General features: G+C 39.1%; 1 protein-coding gene and 1 long non-coding RNA gene across 4 annotated transcripts in view; one reads left to right on the forward strand and one right to left on the reverse strand.

The window, feature by feature from the left end:
• The window catches only part of LOC424300 (von Willebrand factor D and EGF domain-containing protein-like), a 162,952-nt gene that overhangs the window by 29,378 nt on the left and 108,564 nt on the right, over positions 1–25,010 (reverse strand). For all 3 annotated transcript variants that reach the window (XM_040703814.2, XM_025152679.3, XM_040703813.2), the window contains 3 exons: positions 11,993–12,877; positions 3,086–3,181; positions 2,187–2,282 (listed from right to left, as the gene is read on the reverse strand). In XM_040703814.2, the coding sequence (XP_040559748.1) occupies positions 2,187–2,282; positions 3,086–3,181; positions 11,993–12,877 (1,077 nt within the window). The remainder of the gene's footprint in view (positions 1–2,186; positions 2,283–3,085; positions 3,182–11,992; positions 12,878–25,010) is intronic.
• The window catches only part of LOC107053858, a 132,636-nt gene that overhangs the window by 4,617 nt on the left and 103,009 nt on the right, over positions 1–25,010 (forward strand). The window lies entirely within an intron of this gene.

Raw genomic sequence — 25,010 nt, forward strand, 5'->3', positions numbered from 1 at the left:
TTAGGAATTAAAGGCATCTGACATATTTCTATGTGGCAAGTACCTGACTGTAGGGAAAAAAAAAAAAAGGTATTTCAGCTGTGAACTACTTCAGTTGGGAAGTCGCTGTGTGAAGAATAAGGACGATCGTGTAGATTATATTATAGAGCGGCGCTTTAAAATAGGCTTTTTCCTTCTATCCCTTTTGTCTTCCAGTGTCTTACAGAATAGCCCATTAGATAAATTAAATAAATTTAAGCTTAAATAAATTAAGCGTCACTAAAATGTTTCAGAAGAACTAAAGGAGAAATAAAATGTCAATTTGGAGAGAGAAAAAAGTGAAATTGTAGTCTAGATGAGAGGCTATTCTGACTAAGCAGCAATCACTTAAGAAGTCAAAATGGACTTCGCTCATTGCTAATGGTAAATTTGGATTAGTTCCCTCCATGTCCCGGCTAGTTCACAGATGTCCACACTCTGTCAGTGTTTATATTTCCATCTGTAAAAACCCTTTAGGAAGGAAAGCCCAACAGTGTCCATGGAATGCTCTGCCTAGCAAAATGCAAAATGGTGCTGGAGAGCTGAGGCTGGTCTTTCATTTAAGGTACTGTCAGACAAACAAACCCGAAATCTGCTGTTTTGGGTTGAAAATTACCACCTCTGTTGCTGCTGCTGCTTGTCCTACCCGTAGAGTAATCCTATCTCCATCCGCTTCCAGTACACATGCAAAATACAGGGAGAGTAATCTCTGGCAGGAAAAGGAGGAGACAGGGGGAACCAGAATAGCTAGTGGCAATCCCAATCATTTACACCGGATCTTAGCTAGGCTAATTTATGTGTCCTCAATAGGTCTGTCATTTAGAGAAATCTCAGGGAGAAGGCGGTGAAGATGACATCCCTCACCTGCCAGGAGAGGTAATGTGGGCTGAAGGTGTCTTAGTCATTTAATATTTGCCATGGGAAAGGCAGATTGCCTCTATGGCTTTGAGGTCTAGCACCAAGTAAGATACTTCTCATGCTTGCTTCTTTTCATATTTCAGTTTTGCATGCCTCATCCCAGGTGAGTGCTATAGTGGCTGTGCCTTGAGAGGAAAGTGTGTGTGCTCCAGCTTTTAGTGCTTTGGCCTTGGGAGAAAGGTCTGAGCTACAGCTATTCTAATAGGGTTCAGAGCTATCAGTCCTGACCAGAAATAGGTACCTAATTCTGGGCCTCACCTTGGCATTTTGTGCTGACTGTTGGCAGTGTTTTTTCCCTGAGTGCACGTTTTGTAGGTGCTTTGCATGTATTAAGTGCAGCCAGGAGGAGCAGTTAAATATCCTACAGTTACCAGGAGAAGTGGGTGGTTAAATTCTCCTTCTAAACCTACTTTTGTTCTGTCTTACACTGTTACAAGCCATCTTCTGGAATGGCAAAACTGGGTCTAAGAAATAGACCAAAAAACCTTGGTTAATAGGCGGGCTTCTGATAACTTCCCTTCTTTTGGTTCATTTTTCTTCCTTAGACTACACAGTATTGGAACTGTAGCAACTGTAGTTGCTAACTTAGCAGTAGAAGTCATGCTGACCTGCTTGCGTTGTCTTCCTAGCTTAATCAGCCCTCCTATTTCTGTCTCCACAATCTCTATTTTGAAGTTCAGATTTGACTGTATCCTGTTACAAATCACCAGAAGACAACCCATTCTTCTTTCTCCTAACCTTGAGAGAAATGTGTAGGGCTGCAAGCAATGAAACAAGGGAATTGCACGGATCCTGAGCAATGCGTTGCTCTCACCACTGCCACCAAGGCACTGGGACTGTAGGGCAGGACTCCTTCTTTGAGCTCAGTGTGGACAAGGTCAATGCAGAGTGAGTTCATGTCCATAGCCATGGTGATTTTTGAAGCATTTCCGCTGAGAATGTAAATCAATATAACGCCAAAATCTCAACTGATAATTATCGTCATTGGCAGAAGCTATCAAGCTTCCTGAGGTTCTAACTGCTGACGTGCTGAATAACTTCATTTTCACACTAAGGATAAACTCCAGCATCACATGAGCTTAAAAAAAGATGCAAAAAGATTCTGCTTGTGGCTTTCCTGTAAGTGACCCCGAGATTCAGCTAAACAGCAAAACTCATGAATACTCACATAATTTCAAGGCCTCCTGAGGTTTGCCCTTTACTATGTCTCCTGCTCTTCTTACATTTCAGTTTTTCAAGCAGCAGCTTACCTATTTCACAGGAAGGGCTGCTCCATCCACTTCTGCATTTGCACTCGTCTGGTGACACACAAACCCCGCCGTTATGGCAGTGCCTGTTACACACCACTGGTAAATACACAAAGGATTTAAATCTGTTATCACTTATACTGATGTGGGTCATAACGATGCACGATTACAGCAAATAACTAATTGTTCTAGTCCAAAAGGTAAACCGAGGGATGATTCTGTCCCTTCCCTTGGTTTTCTCTCTCTCTTTGCTCATTCTTTCCATCAGAAGTCTTGCATCTAAAATTCTTTGGTCTTGAAGCATTCAAGCTACCCTGGCTCACAGATAAAATTATATTCCTGTCAATGGCAACCTGATATTTAAGTCAGCTGCAAGATCTGTAGTAATGCAACTGCATACGTTTCACCATTCAAGTTATATGAAACAATTTGAAGGCTGATTTTTTTCCCCAGATACTGAATATATTTTCTAGGTATTGAACTCTTTCATGACTTGTTTTGCACAATAATATTACCCCTAATAGGCTAATTGGCATGGCCTTTTTATGTTCTCACAATCACTATTACTGCATTCACTCCCACAACCTCGCATTTCATAAATGTTACTATAAATAACATGGAGGTTTTTTCTTGTTTGTTTTTCCAGAGGCAATTTTATGTGGAATATGTTGATACAGATGTACATATTTTTACATAATACAGCTATGTTGCTGGTGAATATGTGTGCTGAAATAGTTCGGCTGCTGTATTACTACAAAATATGATGCTTTGATTTCCTTGCTGTATTCAGTCACCATTTTAGGGGAAAATACAGGAATATAAAAAGGCTTTTTTGTGCCTTATCATTTCATGTAAGCTCAAACATGTAAGGAGGAGAAAAAGTTCAAAGAATTTGTACGTACTCGTTTCACATCGCGGACCAACAAATCCATAGGCACAAGAACAAGTATTCTGAGCTACACAAGTTCCTCCGTGCTCACACGGTGGGTCACACTGCACTGCAAAAAGCACAGAAAGGGTAAGAAATGAGAAACAGCAAACAGCTCAAGCACTGAGTTGTGTGTGGTTATGAGCACAGTACTTGTTACTGATTTTCACAAGCTGTTTTATTAATCCAACAACCAATTGTGCAGTATAAGAGCAGGTAGCACATGAGTAATGGAGTGCCAACGTGATCATTTTGTTTAACTTCTGAGGGTGTCCATATTTGTAAGTGCATACTTTTGAAGTGGAAGACTAACTACAAATGTGGTTTGTAATACTAAATACCTTGCCCATCCCTCCATCAAAATTGTCCTCGTGGATAATTGATGATCGTCTCTCTGTACTTGGCACTGGTGAAGCTGCGCCTCGAGTGCTGTGTTCAGTTTTGGGCCTAGGGAAGGGCAGCGGAGCTGTGAGGGGTCTGGAGCACAAGTCTCATGGGCAGCGGCTGAGGGAACTGGGGCTGTTCAGTCTGGAGAAGAGGAGGCTTAGAGGAGACCTCATTGCTCCCTACAATGACCTGAAATGAGGTTGTGTTGAGGTGCGGGTTGGCCTCTTCTCCTGGATAACAGCGATAGGAGGAGAGGTCCTTAGGCTGCTCCAGAGTAGGTTTACGTTGGATATTAGGAAAAATTTAGTCTCAGAAAGAATAGTGAGGCATTGGAGAGGTGGTGAAGTCGCAATCCCTCGAGGGGTTCAGGAACCGTGGAGATATGGCACTGAGGGCAGTGGTCAGTGGACATGGTGGGGGTGGGTCAGTGGTTGGATTTGGGGGTCTGAGAGGTCTTTTCCAACCTTCATGATTCTATGATTCTGTGTTCAGTGAGCTCTAACAGGTGTCAGAAGTTACTCCGAACAGAGGAGAAGTGTTTCCTCTGCAGAGAAAAGGGTTGTAGGGAAATCTGTCACCAAGATGACCAACATTTAAACAATTTAGATGTTTAATAATTAGTGTGTGAGCTGCAGAAAAAGCAGAAGGTTATATAATAAATCCTTGATGTATTGCAGTCGGCAGTGTTATTCTGTGGAAGATAGTTTGAGCAAGTGAAGTTAGTTTCAGCATAAAGGTGGAAATCGTTGCAACTCTGGAGATGTTATTTGCTGAATTAAGGGGACTTTTGAGGAAGTATCAGATTGCTTATCTGTTTTGGTTTTTTTTCTGAGCACTTATGATTCCCATCTAGAGTCTGATTTCGGCACATTCCTAATGGCTTTAATTCTTCAGGGGTCTGGAAGATTTAATGTCCTATATTTAATGCTTAAGGTAGAGACCTAACATTTGGTGTCTGTATTTGTAACCCTCTTACAAGAGGTATTCTTGTATGCCAAGTTCAAGAGAGTAAAGAGGTCACTGCTGTAGGAAGCGCACTGAACCTTATCCTAAGAAGCAAGAGCAAGGCGTATGTGTCAGCTGGAGCTCACTTATGCCCTCAGAAAAAAAAACCCACATCACATAACAGTGTGAAAAATATCTATCCATGTGCTTGAGGAGTGAACACAGAGAAAAATGTTGTACTTTGGCACACTTTACTGGCAGAGATGCATATTTTATAATGGGTCTGAAGCTAAGCAAGGTTATTTCAAGGAAAATGCATAATAGCGAAGAAGCTACAGAGATCTGCAAGAAAGCATCTTTCATTTTAAGTATTGTTCGAGGGGGAAAAAAAGCCAAAGTACATTTTGTTCTTAAAACTGGAAAATGCACTGCGTAATTGGAAAGCTGAATGAAGGACAAATATTTGTGGCACCATGGAATTTCAATGAAGCTGATGCTTTGAGGGCCTCCTCACCTTTGTGCTGTCACCAAGCCTTCAAAGAAAGCCATGGCGCATGAACTTTGCCATCCAAATGTTATGAAAGCCACCACACATTTCTCAATTGTCGTTAAAAAGACAAGCTCCAAGAAAGTACCTTCACATAACCCCCTTCCACACAAATAATTTTAAAGAAATACATCTGGGATTAGATCTGCTCCTTGGGTACTTCAGTATTGACATTTTTTGCTACCATTCCATTTTAAAGGTGAAATTCCCAGTACCGTATTAACATAACTTTAGGATTTGACATGCCTGAGCACAGAAAACTAGATATAGTTCAGATCCATACTATTCATGCTGAGAATGTCATTAAGCTAAATTCAGTTTTGATTTGATGGGCTATAAGGTTTAGACATTTGCAATTCAGCGTGTGTTTAGCTGAAATTTGAAGTGTACGTCTGGGGGAAAAAATAGAATAAAACCCCCACATTTTCTGGGCAGCTGAATAGGTTTGGTTTAGACCCATTTAAGCAGTTAGCATTCTGCTTTCCTGAAGTCCTAATCCAGCCCAGGCAGCTGCAGCAGGTCAGAGGCTCAGGCAGCCTGGAGCCTCGTGCTATTAGGACAAGCAGCAGGTAGCAGCCTATGATGAAACAGCAAGGGGAAGAAAGGCGAAAGAAATAGAAGCTATTTTCAAAGGAATTTGTTATCCTTTTTAAATGGCAGCACTATATTTATGTCACCTCTCACATTCAGAGACTTATGACAGATGTTGCTGAAGTTATCGGCAGCATTCTGCTTTGAGAGGGCATCCCAGTCTGCCTATGGCAAATGCACACTTGAAACATTTAACTCTTCTCTGCTTGGGGAAGCACAAGACATGCTTACAAGGGATTTATGTGAAAACAGAAATTAACTGTGAGTTGAACTGAATGATATAAGGGGCTATAAGAAAGAAGGGAACATACACATACTCAAGGGACATGTGTTCAAGATGTTGTACTGAGGGACATGGTTTAGTGGGGGAAATATTGGTGATAGGTGGATGGTTGGACTGGATGATCTCGGAGGTCTTTTCCAACCCTGGTGATTCTATGATTCTGTGACAAGGGGAAATGGTTTCAAACTAAAAGGAGGGAGATTTAGATTGGACATAAGGAAGAAGTTTTTTTACAGGGAGAGTGGTGATGCATTGGCACAGGTTGCCCAGAGAGGTGGTGGATATCCCATCCCTGCAGACACCCAAGTCAGGGGGACAGAGCTCTGAGCACCTGGTAGAGCTGTGGGCGTCCCTGTTTGTTGCAAGAAGTTGGACCAGATGGCCCTTAAAGGTGCCTTCCAACTCAAACAATTCTATGATACTCTCTGTGTAGAGACGGGGAAACACAAAACCTGGTAAAAATGTGCTGCTCTTTGTGAGGTACATGGAATGCCTTTCCCTTCCGGCAGTACGATGGCTGCATAAAGCCTCCAGGTGCCTCCGTGCCATGCCAAGCGCAGTGACATTCAAACGCATTACGCTTTATTTCAACGTGTTTTGTACATAGCACTTAGAGCGAATGTGTCCATTTGAATAGACTACTTTCCATCTGCTCTTTACACATTTCGAGATGCATCTGAACTGTCAGAAAAGAACATGGTGTTTTGTATATTAAAACATTTTGCTCTTGTTGTGACATTTAATAGCAAAATGTTTAAAACCATTCTATCACTGGTGAATAGCAAGAGATAAAAACTGAACACTGGCTGCACTGGGAAAGGGAGAGCAGCATTCACCTAAAAGACATTTTTCTCAGTAATAGAAATATAGTGCTCATGTCAAATTCTTTTCCAAGACTTCTATCTTTCATCTTCTAGAATGAACATTTTTTTTTCCCATAAACATTTGCGAAATTGTACAAAGATATTGCAGTGTTTTTATACTAAACATTTTCAGATGGTATAAGATAACAGTTAAGAGAAAAGCATTTGCTGCAAATGGTCAATCTTGCTGTCAGATGTGTTTATGTTTTTGTTTATAATTTAAAGTCTGGAGGTGAAAATGGAGAATTCCATTATTGTTTTATTTGAAAAGGCTTTTTGGAAAATATCTTGAAATGACTTTTTTTTTTCCCCATTAAAATGAGATCATGCACTTTTTATGTGTTTCCCTACCAGAACTTTGGGGCAGATCAGAAATACTGGATGCTGTGCTGTTTCATCCATTTGAGATACTCTAATCAGCAAATGGCTTCCAGGACGGTTATTGGTTCATACCTCAACAGCGAATAATTGCTGCTCAGTCCAACCAGAGGGCCCTGGACTTGCACCACAAAGGCAGGGCTTGTAGCTGTGAGGTCATCACCTGCAGCTTTTGTTAAAAACGTGAAAAACAATCAGGTCAGGAAGACTTCACAAGGGAAGAGTGTAGTCTGCCTCGTTTCCTGTAATTGTACTGCATTTATTTTCTTTCAAAAGTGCACTAACCTACTTTCCTAGAAGTGCAGATGAAGTTTGAATACGTGCAGTACAAGAGAGCGAAAGAAAGTGAAACAAAGTTATGTTGCAGGCTCTCCAGTTTTTCAGTTTTCCCTTTTAATGGCTATGAAGTGAAGCCTTGCTTTTGGATGTCTCTTACAGAGAAAAACAGTAAAGCACAGGGTTAAAGCATGTATTAGTGCAATTAAAAGAACTCAGATGCACACTTGTATAGTCCAGCAGTCCAGAGTCCATTTATGAAATAAATACCCATCGTAGCAAATAGAAAATTAACAAGATTAACTTGACTGAATAAATTGGGAGTACAAATGCAGACAACAGTTCTGATTAGGCTGTACTAATGGATTTTGTTTTGTGAAATGTCAGCTGAGTGCTCATCTGCAGTCAAAAAAGCAAATAAAATGTTGGGACCTGTTAGGAAATGAGCAGAGCACAAAATGCCAGACTTTATTATGGCCTGTATCCATGGTGAGCCGCATCTTAAATACCGTGTGCTGCTCTGATCCCCCAGCTCAGGAAGGCTATAGTAAGAGTGGAAAAGATACAAAAATAAGTAAGGATAACCAAAGTTGTGGAAAGGGTTTTGTACAGATAAAGGCTTTATATGTATAAATTGATTAATTCTTTGGGAAAAAGACTGTGTTCTCTAAAAACAGAATGTTTTTAGTTGGTAGGGTGGTAGACAGCAAAACTCTGTATGAGTTCAAAAAGCACTTGGATAAATTCATGAAAGAAGTACTTGTTGGGAAATATCACTTATGAAGATTTCACGTTTGCTTTTTAAAGCACACGATGCATAAGTTACTGGGAGCATTCTATTCTGGACAGTATCTTTATATTTCTTTCCCAGATAATTCCGGGCATCTGCTGTTAGCAGCTGTTGGAGACAGGGGAAGGACTTTTGGTTTGTTATGGCAGAGCTTTTTGGGTAAAAATGTCAGACCAGAAAAATGTCAGCTCTCCGATTTTTTAGCCTAGTTTCATGCAGCTGCACATTCTGAGGTTGTAATACATTTCCAACTACTTTTTCTTTTCCATTATTCTGAAAATTATTTGGTTTTCTAATGTCAAGGCAACGGTGTATTTTAACCCTTGAGAAGAAAGCATGACTGCTACCATTCGAGATTTCCCCTTTCCTTGGGATACACTTTGCAAAGTCTGAAAGATATCCCAGAGTTTTACTGACTTAAGTCAGTACTGTACAGTACTAGAAATAAGAAAGTACTTGTTTCTAAAGTAGTACAACTTTATTCTCCACAGGAATTCTAAGGAACTTTCGTCTACTAAAATTAGAAAGATAATAGTCCTTAACTGTCAACTATTCCAAAATTGTTTTAAGTAATTGTATTTTACAGAACTGAGTATTTGCTTTATTTCAGTTGTAGTAATCAGACATTCCCTATCAAATAAAGTTGGGTTTTGAGAAATAAAATCAAGAACAATCAGGAATTTGGCTTAAATCCTAATTATTCTTCACTCTTCAGGTTTAGGTCTCTTGGAAAGAAGCACAACAGAAATGCCCAAAGCAGAATTTTTTTGTTAGCTTCAACTCTGTTATCGAGTGGAAAGGACATGTTCCACCTTAGGGCACCCTAAGGAGCTCAAGAAATATAACAGCTGCTCTCAGACAGTACCATATGCACAGACCCTGGTGAATAAAATGAGCCCAGGGAAAAGACAGCATTTGTCTCCTCATCCAGCGGATGCAGTGTCACTGAAAGTGCAGGCCTATGCCCCTGTTCTGGAGTGGAGAACAGAAACAGGATGGCCAGCAGTTGACCTCGGGTGGTAGCAACACTAATGTGTATTTCTGAGCATTACCCACTACCCTGACACAGTGACATGTTCCATGTGTCACTTACATTGGGCTAAGGAAAATATTAGAAATGTTCTGAAAACGATCCTATTTGAACTAACTATTCATTATTAAAGGATTCATTTTTAAATTCTTGCCACAGTAAGCTGAAATATTTAAAGCTCTGCTGGTGTTAGGACATTCCCACAGTGCAGATCTGGCAGGTGATAGGGACTGTCCCATAACACTGCTAAGAGCCTACCATAATAAAATATGATTTTTGTAGCATTTATTTTTGTCATTGGAACAGGCTGCACAGGGTGACAGTAGAGTCACCACCCTGGGAGATGTTCAATAAAAGGATAGATGTTACACTGAGGGACATGGTTAGTGAGCATGCTGGGGATGCGTTGATGGTTGACCTTGGTGTTCTGAGTGGTCTCTTCTAATCTTAATGTTCCTGTGACATGTATAGTGACACGTGGAGTGGAAATTGTAGATTTAGTAACCTTCCTCATTCCCAAAGGAACTCATGGAAGTTTACTCCACAAAGAAAAGCAAGCTTCTTCTGCATGTGAATCCAGTGGACAGCAGTAGGCCTTATTTCTCCTGCTTATTTTTAATTCTACTGTAGGTGATGTCAGCTTTCTCCAAAATGCTGCTCCAGAACAATGTTTGCTAGGGTCTTGCCAATGTAGCAGACTCCCCTTAACAATAGGCCATTGACAACTGATAATAATAACTGAATAATAATAACTGAAGAAAAAAGAGCTCTAAAACCAAGAACCTGGCCAGCTGTGGGAAAGGGTGAGGAAGCGATGAGTAGATCCTTGAACTACTTCGTTTTGGTTCACCTGCTGAGCAATTGGCTCCTGCCAGAAATGAGAGAATTTGGTCTCTAACACTTAATTTGCAAGATGGGTAAAAACAAGTTCCTGTGTTTTAGATACTAAAGAAACAAAATCTAGCACAATGTATTTTAGAAGACAAATTCGTTTTCATGATGCGCTTACTTTTTTCCCTCCCAGTCTCTGCCAGCTTGATTTTGAATCTGCACAAATGAAAAATAAAAAAAATCTACATTCTGTCACAGGATAAATGCCACTCGGTAAAGCATTTATTATCTTAGAATATTTTCAGACATTCTTATTAAACAAAGGTCAAATCCCCTCAAGCTCCACAGGTATTAAACCTTGCTACCGATGGACTGCTCCTTTTATCTCAGTGAATTTCTATATCAAATGGCATGGTGACAGCTCTGTGCACAAAGTTTGGTCTCATCTAAACTTTGGTCATTTGTTCAGTTTTGCTGCCATCTTAGAGTACTGATGTTTTAAAGGCAATTGGTACAATCGACAGCAGGCATTGTGGAAAGTCCTTAATTATTGCAAGGGATTGTCCTCACCTTTGTGCTCTGGGTTGGCTGTCACAGGTGTGCAGAGGGGCTCGGGAGGAGGCAGAGAGGTTTGCTGTTGAGCCAGGTGATGTGCTCAGTGACAAGAGACAAATAAAGGATGTTTGTGTATTGTGCTGCCAAGCCCGGAGACAGAGAATGATATTGGTAATAAAGTATTTCATCTTAAGGACTCTCCAGAGGGATTTTCAGAAATACCAGTAATTGAAGAAAACATCTTGTCTTGGGTGATAGTAAGAGGCACAGGTAGATTTACGTTTTAAGGACTATGCTGATGGACATACTAAATATATTTATACAAGCCTATGTCTATGTGTGTATACATTCATGTGTCCATAGGCCATGTCTTTGAGGAGAGGCCATTCTGCACTCCAGCTTGCTCTGGGCTTCCTGATACCCAGAGCCCCTCAGTATGTTTCCAGCTCCAGGCATAATACAGGGGTGAAAGACAGGGTCTCTCTCACACCAAGTAACCTTCAGCCCTTTAGAATGGTCATTTCGGAAATGTGCAAGCAGGCGAAAATTGTGACACACAGGATTATAGTAGCCTTTTCTTATGCATTTTTGCAGTGTGTCTCCAGGGCTGAGCTAAGCTCAGTGGTCCTGGGACTTGTGCACAGCAGGGAATCCCCAGGATGCTGAGCTGGGCTGCCAACCTGCACGCCTCTGTGCCGTGTGTGCAGAATGTGAGCAGCCACACACAGAGAGAATTAAACAGGTGATGCAAAAACTTTTTTTGCTTTGTGTAGTGAAAGGCCAATTAAGACATCAACTTATCAGAGGGATTTCAACAAAAGGTGTAATTAACGAGAGCTAAGTCAGGGAGCTCATTGTTTTAAAAATGTGTGAAATACTATTGCTTTTCTGAGGTGTTCTAAGCTGTCTAATAAATAAGTCAATATATTGTGAAAACCCTTCTGGTGCTATCCATTTTGGATAACAGGTTTGGTTTTGTATTTAGGATATTAGATAATTATTTTAAAGTAATTTTTAAGATAGTAGAACAATTAGTTTTTCATAGAATATCGTTGTATAGACAAATGGAGTCAATTTTACTCTTTCTCAGAGAAGTTTTGTATGGTTTCCAATCTAATGACTTCACTAGAATGAATCTGGCCTTAAGCAAGGGTAAGCAAGAACACAATCTATCTCTGGTTTCAATAGATTAGATATTATCAAATAAATGCATCATTTTTGTTCACAGAAAGGACCTTTTCTGAGTTATAGGATAACTTTTTCCATTATTCTAAAATATAATTGGTTTTGAAAACCAGTATGATTCCAGCTTGCAAAAATCTCTACGTTTGTAATCAAAATTATTTTGGAGAGTGATTGGATTCGAAAGCATGAAAGAATTTGAATGAGGTTTTTCCCCCCTTACCTTCACATGTAATTCCATTACCGCTGTATCCACTGGGACAAGACCCACATTTAAATCCTCCATCTTTGGCTAGCTCACATTGCACACCACTAAAGCATGACTCTGAACCACAGAGGGCTTTCTGATGAGACCCACTGATGGGTTTTGGCAGTTCCACGTGGTCAATCGCTACACTGGATGCCTTTCTGAGGGCCGCGGTCTGTGCTGGAAGCCTTGCTGGGGTAGCAGGTCCAGGCAGGACACTGGCACTCTGTGGAGCTGTGTCAAGAGAAGAACCTATTTCATGCAAAGAGGATGTGAGGGGTGTTTCCAAAGAAGAAGCTTTCTGCTGCTCTGTTAGGAGATTTTTGGAGAGTTCAGTCTTTGAGCCTGTAATATGACTGGGCCATTTTCTGGGGGACGAGCTGTATCTGGAATGAGCTTGCTGAACAGCATGCAGTCGTGCGAAGAATGAGCTTGCATTTGTGTTGAGATGAGAAGGAATGGTCCGTCTTGTTCCTGGCTTGTATTGTTTAAAATGCACAGGGGTATGAGTTGTCACATTGACAGCTGCTGTTTTGGGATCTGGCTCCTCATGCAGAGGGAAAGTGTGTGTATGACTTCTTTTTTCAATAGAAGTCTGTTTCTCAGATACAGTGGACTCCATATCAGGTATTTTTGCTGACAGCGTCTGAGCCTGGGAAATCTTCCTTTTCATTGTAAAGAATGCTGTATTAATGACTGTGTGGTTTCTTTCCACAGAGTATGTAGTTTGTTGCCTCGGAATTTGGGTTTGGGAAAGAAGGGAATAAACGTTTCTTGATGTCTTGCCTTCCTGATGAGAGCCTCTGGCATCTTCACTATTTCTTTCAGCAACATCTGTATGGCTTTGGGAAGGTCTTGAAACTAGAGCAGAAGGAAGATATATATTAGTCAAATTTGCTAGTCTAGTGTTTGAAGAAAACACTGTGACCACTTAGATTATGAGTAAACAACAGAATATCAATTCTAGAAGAAAATGAGATAATCTGTCATCTGTGCTCAGGGCATATCTATGCTGGCTGGTATAGAAGTAGCACAGTGTATCTTCTATGGATAACAGCATAGGGAACTGCAGAATAGCTGTTTATGAATGAGATGAAATATGTTTGTGTTGGCTTAATACAGAGCCTAAGACAGTAAGTCTCTGTGAAGGTCAGACATTATTCTTTGAGGTTACAGGCACAGCTAGGCAAAAGCACTTTCCATGCTGGTTTAGCAGGTTGAGCCTACTCTAGTCCATGATATCTGGGGACTTTGTGCCATTCTCTGAGGCATTGTTCAGTTTGTGACCACCTGAGCTAATATTTATTTTTGGTTACCTGTGTATGTTGCAATAGTGTACTGAGAAATGTTCTGTTAGGCAGTACATAATGAAGAGATTTTGCATTCAAGCTCCTGCAGTCTAGGAGTAGGATGAGACAATGCAGTTTGGGACAGATAGAGATCAGAGATGGGGAAGTAAAGAAATGATAAGACAGACCTTGGCAAGATCACGTCCTAGATAGATTCAAATCCCATCACATCATTGTATGACTATTGCAGTCCTTATGGCAAAGGAAAATTTGAGGAAAGCATGTAAAGGAGACAAATGGAAAAGCTTTGTTAATAGTGTGTATAGCTCCCTCCAGACGTGAGGGGCAGCATGTAAGAAAGAGTGCTGGTTTGTAACTGTCACCCACTTGTTACAAAGCCCGCCACCTTTTCCGTTGTAAGGAGGGATGATAGATGGAGAGAGGGTAGTCTGTGAAGAGCCTTGGAAGTGGAGACGAGTAGTTTGAATCAATACTTTCAGGAAGATTAATGGCTATCTGTTGACTCTAATGAATGGAAGAAGCTATTTTTAACCAGTTCTGGCATACTCCTTCCATAGGAAACAGAATATATTGGATCCTGAACAAAAAAACCTCACAAGGTTCTAGAGTTAACCCTATGTGAGGGGCGTAGCTCTACCTTTTGAATGTAAATATTAATCAATTTCATACAACTCCTACTGATGTAGAAATTAGTCATAGTTAGCAAGGAAAGAGATTAAGACACTTGGTGAAGGTCAGAAAGAAACTTGGAATGTTGACTAGATCAAAGGAAATCCTGGCATCCAAAACTGTTTATTTGGCTGGTAAGCAGTATCATTCTTCTGCTGGCAGACAAGTTTTTGTTGCCCTGAAGCATGGTGTTTTGGAGTGGTACGTGATGCAGGATCAAGCTATGGGCATCAGCAAAAATAATATAATAATAATATAAATACATGGCTTTACTGTGCAAAACAAGGCTGATTAATGATGCATTTCATGGAATGGAATAAAGGAGATCTTGAGCCAGGAAGGACATCAGTGACAAGAGTATGAAAAGATTGAAGTCAAAGGATATTTAACAATGAACCTGAGAAAGATGAAAGAAATATCCCCACAGAAAGTTATAAGTAACAGATGATTGTTGCTGCCTTTAGAAAATTTGATTCAGGGACCAGAAATAACATGAATGGCAGTGAAAGGCCAAATGACCTCTGTGACAAATTTCCCAAATGAGCCCTGATTACAGCTTTGAGCTCCTTCCACTGTATTGTAATCAAATGTTTTTTCATCCTAGCTGAGTTTTGGTAACTACTGAGGGGATCTACTGTCTACCCGAGTTAGGGAAATCTTTTAATTCCTTAAGAGATGATATAGGTGATATCTTCTTGCAAATAATCTTCAACCTTCCCTGCAAGTGAGAACATGCTGTGGTTGGAGTGTGTCTGTGACAATGCAGTTTTTACGTCTCAAATAGAACTACCAATTAAGACCAGTGATACACTCTGGTTGTTTGTTCACCACGTGTATACATTAAGGTTTCTTACCCCATTATTTCAATGGACCATCAAACTTCCCAACATATTATCATGGGAATCTGGCATTAATCAAATATGGCTGCTTCAGTGTCCTTTCAGCTTTCATTATTTCATACTTTTACTTATAAAGATACTGTAACATTTAGTTAGGACTAGAAACTGATAAAATTATTCTGGTGTACCTGAAAAATTATTTCTGCATTTTTCCAGATATCTAAATACACCAAAACAAAGAAATATACCCAAACACTGCAGACTCAGTTGTCTGTAGTCAGCAGCTTTCTCAAATTCTGTATTACTTCAATTTATTTTCCTTGCAGTCGATCAATATCTTCAAATGTATAACCCATTATTAATGCAGAAATGTGATTGTGTGAATCTGGTTTTCTCTGTGATGCCACTGTAGGATTACATATTGGACTGGATGAAAATAACAACAACAACAACAACAACAAAAATGACAAGACAAAGTGCTCAAGGTTATACAACAGTACAAAAATACATTTTCACTACCCTAAGTGTTTCTGCCTGTACCAACTGGGATACATGCAGCAGTGGGAGTGACTGTTAATTTTTCAGTCTTGGATAAAAGACTGAGAATCCGATGCTTTGTTCCAGCAGTGCATGGAAGATACTCCATTCCTATCAATGGAGATAAACCACTATAAGTACAGTGTAATGCCAGGATGGATCAGGCCCCCTTTATGGTGAAAAACAGAGCAAAGCAGACCAGATTTTAGAGAAATAAATCCGTCCCTCATCCAACTCAACACTGGGATATTTCCATCTATGTGGAGCTGTACGTCCCCCACATGAGAACCCCTCCACTGTTGGTTTATCCAGTGTTTGAAATTCTTTGTGTTGCTTGTATTAAGTTTATACATTAGAGTCATCATAATCAGTATCCGGTTCATGCACGCCAAAGCCACAATGATGTTAAAGTACAGCACATTCTGATTTTTTCTCTTGCCTGAATGGCATTTTATAGTACCTACTAGTTACCCGTAGATGAATTGGATCATGTTCATTCTGAAGGTAATAAAACAGCTATAAAACCTAGTGCAAATAGCAGTTCACAAACAGAGCAGACACTCAACAGTCTCTAAAATCCAAGCTGAGTTGTCAACACTGAAACAGAAAAGCAATCTAATCTATTTTTTCTCTTTTTAGTTTCTAGCTATTTTTTGCATTTGCAAGCTTTCAGAAACAGGCTGTGTCTAGACTTGAACCGGGGAAAATCCCATCCCTTTCTGGCATCAATCATTTCTCAGAGAGGGAATTTCTTTCTCTGCCTGGGACGGAGTGGACCATGCCAGTGACTTCATTCCTCTGTGCTGTTCATCCAAGTCTTCACTGGTCTTAGACTCAATCACCTCCATAGTAATGCCTTGGAGACACCCTGAGACACAGCTGACAGCTCACACTCTTGCTGTAAACTTCTTATAGACACGAGTAGTTACTACCACTCCATTGACGTGTTTCTCTTCACAGCTAAGTTCGAAATTTAAACTTTTTTTTTTCTTAAATGTAAGCATGCTTTTTTATGTAATCGCATCAGCATTGCCCTGTGGTCTCTGTGTTGTAATCCAGGTGTTGCTTTCTCCTTTAATCCACTAAAATTCTTCAAACCAGTCTACTCTTCAGTTGGCGATTGGTTCCTTCTCCTTAGTGAGATCATCTGTCTATGTTCTCTCCCACCTATCAGTTTGGAGCATTATGGACACCTTTAATTCTGATCAGGTTGCAACTGTTTCAGAATTCTGTGAGTAATTTAAGAATTCATCTCATTATTAACACAATTCAATACATTTACAATTTGTGTAGTTTTAGAGCTATTAACATTTAGTAGTACATGCTTTGTAGCACATTTCTCATTCAGAAGAACCTCGACAGAGAAATGCTCTTCTGACATATTACACTACGTGGGTCATCATTTAAAATTTGAAACATCCACCAGCACATATATCTTATTTAAAATGTCAAGAGAGAACAGAAAAATTACACTGGTCTAAGAAGCCTTGTTACCAGAGCATTAGAGATCAACCCATTTATCTCTCTGCTATGCCACATTAATATTTTTTCTGTGTTTACTTGGTGAGAAAGGAGAAACAGAGCAGCTGTCAATAGGAAGCTCTAGGGAAATTCTGTTTTTCCATCAGCTCTTAATTTTTATATGATGAAGTTCTAGCGTAACTTTCTTCTCTATTCAAAATTTATTTAATTGCTACATCTTCTCTTTGGCCATCCAAGCATGCCCTAAAACCTTCCCCTCCTGGATGTCCAATAATAAAACTTTGATTCTCCCTTTCTTGCTCTTAAGCATCCTGAATTTCCCTACATTTGCAAGCTGATTGAACTTCCCCAGTCACTGAGATCCCTTTGCTTACAATCGCAAACAATAACTCCCAGAACATCCAACTGGAAAAATCCCTCAACTTTAAAAAAGGTGCAGCTTTGACTTATCAAGTTGTACAGAGGGCATAATCCCAGGACTATTTTTATAGTAAAAAAATATAGTGTTTTTCAGACTTTGATTGGAATTATATTACAAATTTAGACAGTAGCTTCAGTTTAGAGATGCTTTACCCATGTTTTGCTGACAAAAATTGAAAAGTCACCTGCAGTGTAAAAGAGTTTAGGCACACATTTCACATTCAAATAAGCACAGGCAAAAGTTAATCTCCTCCTTGAAAAATATGGAAATAGAAGATATCAGTAATGCATTTTCTGTAAGAGGTGCCTAGATCTGGAATTCACCAATCAGAAAGAGATGTGATGAACTATGTTTCAGCCTGGGAGAAAATGAGATTCTGTTCCTGCTGTTGCTACCTGAGCAATTTTCTTCCCCTTCACCTACCAATACCATGAGCAGTAGGGAATATTCTATGGAACTGGCATTATAACCATTCCTTCCTCTGCTGCAGACTCTTGTTTGTCAAATGTGGCTGCAGCTGTACACACATCATTCTGCAAAACCATTCATAATTTGCAAATTTGCAATACAAATGTATTTTGTATGTCTGAAACATAAAATCATTCAATTCTGTCTCAATGCCTATTGTGGAGGAGAAAACATGGGATCTGCAGCCAGTTCACCCGTTAAACTTTATTTAGGAATCTCCCTGTTTTCAGACTAAATAATTCCCGCAAATACCAGCAAATGAATCTGTGGACAAGCCTGCTGCTTTGTGAGCATTCTGTTGATTATCTTTGGCATTACTTGGAAGCATCAAAACTCAAAGTTCCTAAATAGTGAATTGTATTTGAAGTAAATTAAGAGGATTCTGTTTACCTCAACGTAGAGGCTATGTTACATTGCAGTGCACAGAGTTCCAGAGGACCTTGGAAAAACATTCACCCTGAAGGAAAGCTTGGTAGATAGTCTCAAGTTTTTGAAGTAGTAGAGCCTGACAAAGTTAATTCTCTAAATGTCTTCAGCATGGAGGAAATTGAATTCTTATTCAACTGTTCTGAAATAATTTTTACAACTTCTAAAACCACAATCAAGACACCCTATGCAAAGATACATAACTAAGCCAAACAGTACTACGTTATGCTTAGGGGGCAGTATCTGGTGCAAAGAGAAAACCACAGGTCAGGCAGTACTTCTCTGCAGATAACTGAAGCAGTTTGGCTGTATGACACAAGAAGCTCTTTGGGTAACCACCTGATGGACTGCTGAGATCAGTTTTGCAGAAGTGTTTCCCTCTTGATTTGGGCCAAGCTGTACCTGCATAAAAAAGTACCACTAGAGACATCATGGTGACTGGTGACTCAAAAGGCCTACAGTCAAAAAAGCAAATAATGAAAGGTGAAGCGTTACTATAGCTGGACTTGGCAAATTCTAGACATGAACTGGCAATAGAATTGACTGGGGGGGAAGAAAAAATGTGTGACTCTTGACTAAGCAAGGGAAGACTCTAAGCTACTAGTAAGCTATGAAAAAGGCAAATGGTTCTGCGATAGACCCAATGAAGTATGGATAGTTTTATGAAAGAATATTAATGAGCAGATGGATTGTTTTTTTATGAACACAAAGGCAAAATAGGAAAACAGGAAAAAAAGGAAAATATCAAGGAATAGTGTTGAACAGTGAGAATGCGTGAAGAACAAATGTATTGAGAACATAGAAATGGTATTACTGACTACATGTCAAAGAATATTTTCTGAAGCATGTAGGTAATGTCAAGGAATACATAAAATTCAAGATAATCACTTTCATACTCAACAAATATCAAAACAATGCCTGGGTTTTTAGAACAATACACGGGTCTGAATATAAGAAAACCTTTAAATATGAAACTTACCCTTATGCATTGCAGCTTTACGTAAGGTACCTGTATCTGTGTTCCTAGGAGGTATCTAGCTTTTAGTTAGTGCTGTTCTTAGGACAAAGGATTGGAGGTAAAGTACAAGGACATTGCAAGAAAGCATTGAGCACTAAGTTATATGGAAAAACTGAGCCTCTGAGGAAAGTAAAGTAGTTTGTTCCTTTGTCTGTAAGCACTGTTGAGTCTTGGGTTTTGCTGCTTTGTTCTGTTGTGGATTTATTTATTTATTTATTGCCTTTTGTGACGCTTTCTGTAAGCCTTCAAGGGAAATTTTAAAGGCCGTGTTTTGTGAGGTTGTGTTTTCTAAAAATGGTATGAGATTTATTGATTGTGGAGATGTGAACATGCTCCCCAGTGTTCTGTTTTCTTTTAGTTGTCTTTTTCAATATTTTCTATTATCGATATCTTTTTTTTTGGATTGTTTATAGATATTTATCAACCAGCTATTTATTTTTTTTTAGAAATATACTGTGTTTTCCCAAACATCAGTCCCACCTGCCAATTCATTTCAAGCTTTAATTGAAAAGTTCTCTTCCAGGGATGGAAAGCTCAACACATTCGGTGAGCTCTCACCCTTTGCACAGAAGACTTGCTGCTTTCTGTTCCTTTGTTACTCTCTTTCTCTGCTCCATGCATTCATTGGCTCTAAAACATTTTCTGCTTCAATTTTCAGAAGTGTTCTTCCTGTATTTTTCTCTGAATCTCCAGCAAACAAAACAGGAAGTAAGGAAGTGTAGGTGTGTTTGAAAACACTATGGATTGTACACTTAACCCCCTCAAAGTCACATAATTGCCCTTTCTTTTGTTATCCCTTGCACACCTTTCAGACCTGAGCTTTTACTCTCATCCCTGTGTCCTTCCTTCTTCAGTTATCTTAGTCCACAACTGTATTATTTCAGCAGCTATAAAGACAGCATGAAGATAGATTTCATAAAACTAAATTATATTTTCTATTCAGGAATTGGCAGTATATTTTACTTCAGCTCGGCACTCAGATAGAAAAATTAATAAAAACTGTGTTCTTATCTGATGATGCCTCGTGGGCCTTCAGACTCTCTCTTGACTTGAACAACTTGATAGATATATGTAGAACTGGCAAAATTAAGGCAGATCTTCTCTGAAGCATCCCTGTCTAATTGTCTGAAACTTCTATGCAGAATCCTTTAGAATTGTAATAATAGATTATAAAGAAAGTTTCTCGCATTTCTTCAAAAGAAAATCCATAATAGTTCATCAAAGGAAAAATAGCTTAAATTTGAATATTTTACTGAATTTTTTTTTCTACTTAATTCAAGAAGTAAATGGTCTGAAATAATAATTATGTTGTTTTGGGCTGTAAACACATAAAAATGAGTTACTTTACATATGAAAGCCAAGAAACAATCTGAGCTTTGCCGTGCTAGAGAACAGTAATGAATCTATTTTAATACCTTAAAAGCAGATATAAATACCTTGAGAGAAATCATGCTTTAACAAGTTTTCTACATCTTCAACTGATAGGAGTGGCAACTATCTGTACTTTTTCCTATACATATACATGCAGGTATATATACATATAAGGCTTTAATAGCTACAAAGAAGATAATGGGTCTCCCTTTCTCCCCTCTGTAATATATTCCACTCTGTATTGTTTACCAGTCCTTTTCATTGTCTTTGCTTTGCTTCCATAATGAGTGGCAGAACTCTTGCATCACTTGAATGAGGCCAGGATATTGGTCCAGTTTGAGTTCTAATTTTAAAAGGCTTCTAAGTGCCTTTAAGAAAACAACAACATTATCAAATTTGTGGAAACAGGGTTGGCTCACATTAAAAGCTAGAGCTGTTACAGCTAGATGATTAAATAGGATTGGAAATTTTAAGAGGAGGTAATCTTGCTCTCTATTCTGCTAACGAAAAAAGAGAAAAAAAGCCAAAATGAAAACAACATCAGCAAAGACCCCTATAGGGCCTCTATCCTCCATAGATTATTTCTTGGAGACTGAGTTGTTTTTATCACTTAAAAGTCATGATGGCATGGGGATTGCTTAAGCAAAAGATGGCACTTTCTTGGTAGGAGAGAAATTTAATCTGTGCTTGATGCTCTGATTGAATGTAAATATTATTCATGGCATATAGCTTAGTCCTCTTTCCTAGTGGTTTTATGGCTTGGGCTTCATTGGGCTTCTATTGCTGAGCTACATCATTTCCTGAATATATCATCTGGATTGGAAGCACTTAACAAATTCTGGATTGACGGAGTATAAGGATCAGCGAAGCTGGAAACTGTTTATATTTTAAACTATCTAAACATATTATTCCCACTGTGCCTACTTTAGTTATTATGTGTGGGTCATAGCATATACTGTGCTGGCTCTTGTTGTATTTTTTTGCAAATGCGTGATGTTGTATTAGATATTCCTAAGGAGGAAAAAGCCATCTAAAAGACTCTCAGGTTCTCTTTCAACTCTGGTAAGTGCAGAAGTGGCCTTTCAGAGGAAGTTCCCTACTCAGTGGGCAGAAAAGGGTCACAGCTTATGTACAAAATGTCCGACTGACCCTCTTGATGATTACTGGTGTATCACTTGCAGAAATGTATTTTTTGTGAACCTAAATTTGTATGGAATGTCTTTGTGTGTCCTTTCTAACCACACTTCATCTGCCTTTTCATCGCATACTCCTAGAAGGAGCCATCACAACATGTACATTTCTGCAGAGTGACCAGTCGTTTGAGCCTGAAATACACAAAATGGAAACACTGAAACATAGTTTAGGAAAGGGATCAGCAAATTCCAACTCAGGTCCCAAATATTAAAGATGAACTCTGTGTCCGGGGTTTCAATGGCCAGAATCAGCCATAGGCAATGCTTCCCAGTTTCAGACCCCACAAGAATGGGCAGTTGAGATCTGTTACCATACAGAGCCAGATTGAAGCAGTATTTAATTTTCTATTTATTTTGTATTTCTATTGTATCTTCTTTGCAAGGTTCTCAGACAACTTCACAGCTGATGACTGCAGCATTGAAATATCGCTGCCTTCAACCAAGTGTCATGTAAACAGTTAGGACTGATTGGTTCCTCATTGTACAGCATCCTCTGAATACTGTAAAGTGTGTGAGTGTTGTATGTGTATCTGCCAGTACATACAGACTTTGTAGCTGGAAGTTCTGTGTGTGATGTGCCTACATTTACACATTTTTCATCCTCCCTAGGCTCACGCTGTTAGGGCAATGCTCCTCATTTAATGGAATCACTTCTGATTTACACTCTTGTAAGTAAGACTGGAATTTGAGCCTTGATCTTTTTAATGCAAATTCATCAATTCTGTTTGATGAAAGGATTCTACTACGTTCTTCAGTTGCTTCTTGAAGCAAAATCATTTAATTAGTTCCAGGCTGCAAGAAGTCCCTACTCTTGCAGTTAGCCCCAGAGCTGAAACCTCGTGTTGGCAACCAACACTCTTATTGTTGTGTTTTCAAGGAGTTATTTATTTTTCATGGACAGTGATCACTGATGACTGCTAACAATGACAATAATGATTTCAAAGCTAAAGGTTAAGAATAATATGTTTTTATATGTTAGTGCCCTTCTGGAGCACTATGTGTTCAAATGCATCCCTTCTTTTAATTCAAATATTGTATTCAGCTCTTAAATTCACACCTGGGTGTTGATCTGACAGTGGTACAAATTAGAAGGTCACAGAGGTTTCCCTGATGTAAAATCGAAGTGAATTCAGAAGCACACTGCAGGTACTGGAATAGTGTAAAACAGAGGATATAAACATAACAAATAGCTGGCAGATCCGAAAGTATATCAAGTGGCAAATGTGTACAAAACTGCAAATTAACTGCTGTGGCAGGAGTGTCTGCAGTGGTGCTCAGAATGGAAAGAGCAAAACTCACTTACAGAGACCATAAAATAATTCTCTCCCCTGATCTTTGGCTCCCTAAACCAGAAGAGGCAGAACAAGCCGGCTCTGAGCAATCTTTTATCGGTGATGGATGTGGCGCTGCTTTGTCCAGTAAAGCTGCTGATTTACTAATAGGAAAAAAATAAATCTTTAGTGATGACACCTACGTCTCTAACCTGAGAAAGAAAGTTCAAGCAGATGGGTATCTCTGAGACTGTGAGTGATGAAACAGTCTGGAAGAATACCGGTAGCATCTGATGAGATCTAATATTGAAACCTGCAGTCACATCGCCAGCATCCCCCATCCAGATATATTCATTTTCTTTATGCTGAGAACACGACCTATGATATGGCAAGGTTTGATGTAGCAGATGTGGTTCTCCAACAAAAAGGTAACAGATGTTTTATACAGATGTGAAATGTGCCCAGTGAAGATCTAAATTTATTGCAATCAAGTCTGATTGACTTCAACTGATACAGACTACGGATACCAACCAGGTAAAGCATGTGAGAACAGAACGAGGCCCTACACTGTTGGTAGAGCAGCCAAGGGGAGTGTAGAAAATTGTTTGTGGAAATTATGGAGTTTGCAGTACGCCAAGTACATCAAAAGATTAATACCTATCACATATCAATGCTGAGCAAATGTATTTTGCTGATTAGAAATCAAAACTGAAGCGCTTCTAAGTGTGTCTTCTTTGTCACAGGGACTTAGGAAAAAAATTTCTTTTGGCATAACTTTTTTTCCTCTGTAGTCTAAAAAGGCAGTTGGGTAATTTTTGTGATTTCTGTATGAAAGCATACTTATCCATTAATCCTTAAATAGTAACAATTGAGTATAACGTCACGTCAAAAACAGCTAATGAAAGTACAAAATAGGAATTAACGAACATTTTTACATTGAAGTTAGTAGAGTTGGAAAAAAGGGACATATGTAATCTCAGTACCTTCATAAGCACTGCAGCAAGCTGAAGAGGATTTGCTCTGTTTTGTTTGAAGAATGATAGCATAAGTAACAAGAGAGAGAAGCTATTATTCTAACAGGGAGGATTTCACAATATTCTTAATCCATAACTGTACATAAAGTTAATTGAAAATTCATTCCTTTTTGTCTGATATCTTTTAATCATCAATGCTGTACAATACTTCTGCTTGAACCAGCAAAGCACATGTGAAAGAGAGTTAAACCGATCATTTTGGTTGTAAATTAGGACACATAAAGCTGCAGAAATTTCTTTCATTTCTAAATACAAAAATGAAGGACTATTCTCATTTAATCTTGAGGAACATGACTGTTTTAAAGGCTGGTCTTGCCCATGGCGTAGGAACATACAGACGTCTTACATAAGGCAAGAGAGATAGAAAGTAATGCAATTACAGTTCCTGAAGCCCAGAAAAAATGAAAATTGTTTCTAAGACCGAGCAGAGAACTAAAGATTTGTTTGATTTAAGGTACAAATAGCTGTAGAATATTTGTTTTACTCAGCAGCACTGAAATGACCTTTGGAGTATACAACATATATCCCATTATCCAATTAATGGCAAGGTGGAACTTTGGGCAGTGACAGAAATGTTATTTTATTTATATGCACAGTGATTCATATTTTTTTGCTCAACTGCTTTTACAGCTTCACCAAGTTACAGAACAGTCAATAGCTGACGTTATGCCTCTGACAAACTAATACAGTGTACATAGCCATTGCAAGGCAGAGCAAGGAAAATGTTAGTTTTATTTTTTGTGACCTTTAAATTCTGAGAACTGGCTAAAATCAATTTATAGTTCAAAAAGACAGGATGATACCCACTCTAAACAGTAAAATTGCTTTGGCTTTGAAAGTGTGTATTAAAACACAATGGTTAGGCAATAGCCATTGATTTGGATACAGAATGAGGAGTGAGAGTAGGTTCCTAAAGTGTAGGAGGTCAGGGAACACCCTAATATGTTTTAAGTGA

The sequence above is a fragment of the Gallus gallus genome, chromosome 7 (assembly GCF_016699485.2).
Source record: "Gallus gallus isolate bGalGal1 chromosome 7, bGalGal1.mat.broiler.GRCg7b, whole genome shotgun sequence".
Classification (NCBI taxonomy): Eukaryota; Metazoa; Chordata; class Aves; order Galliformes; family Phasianidae; genus Gallus; species Gallus gallus.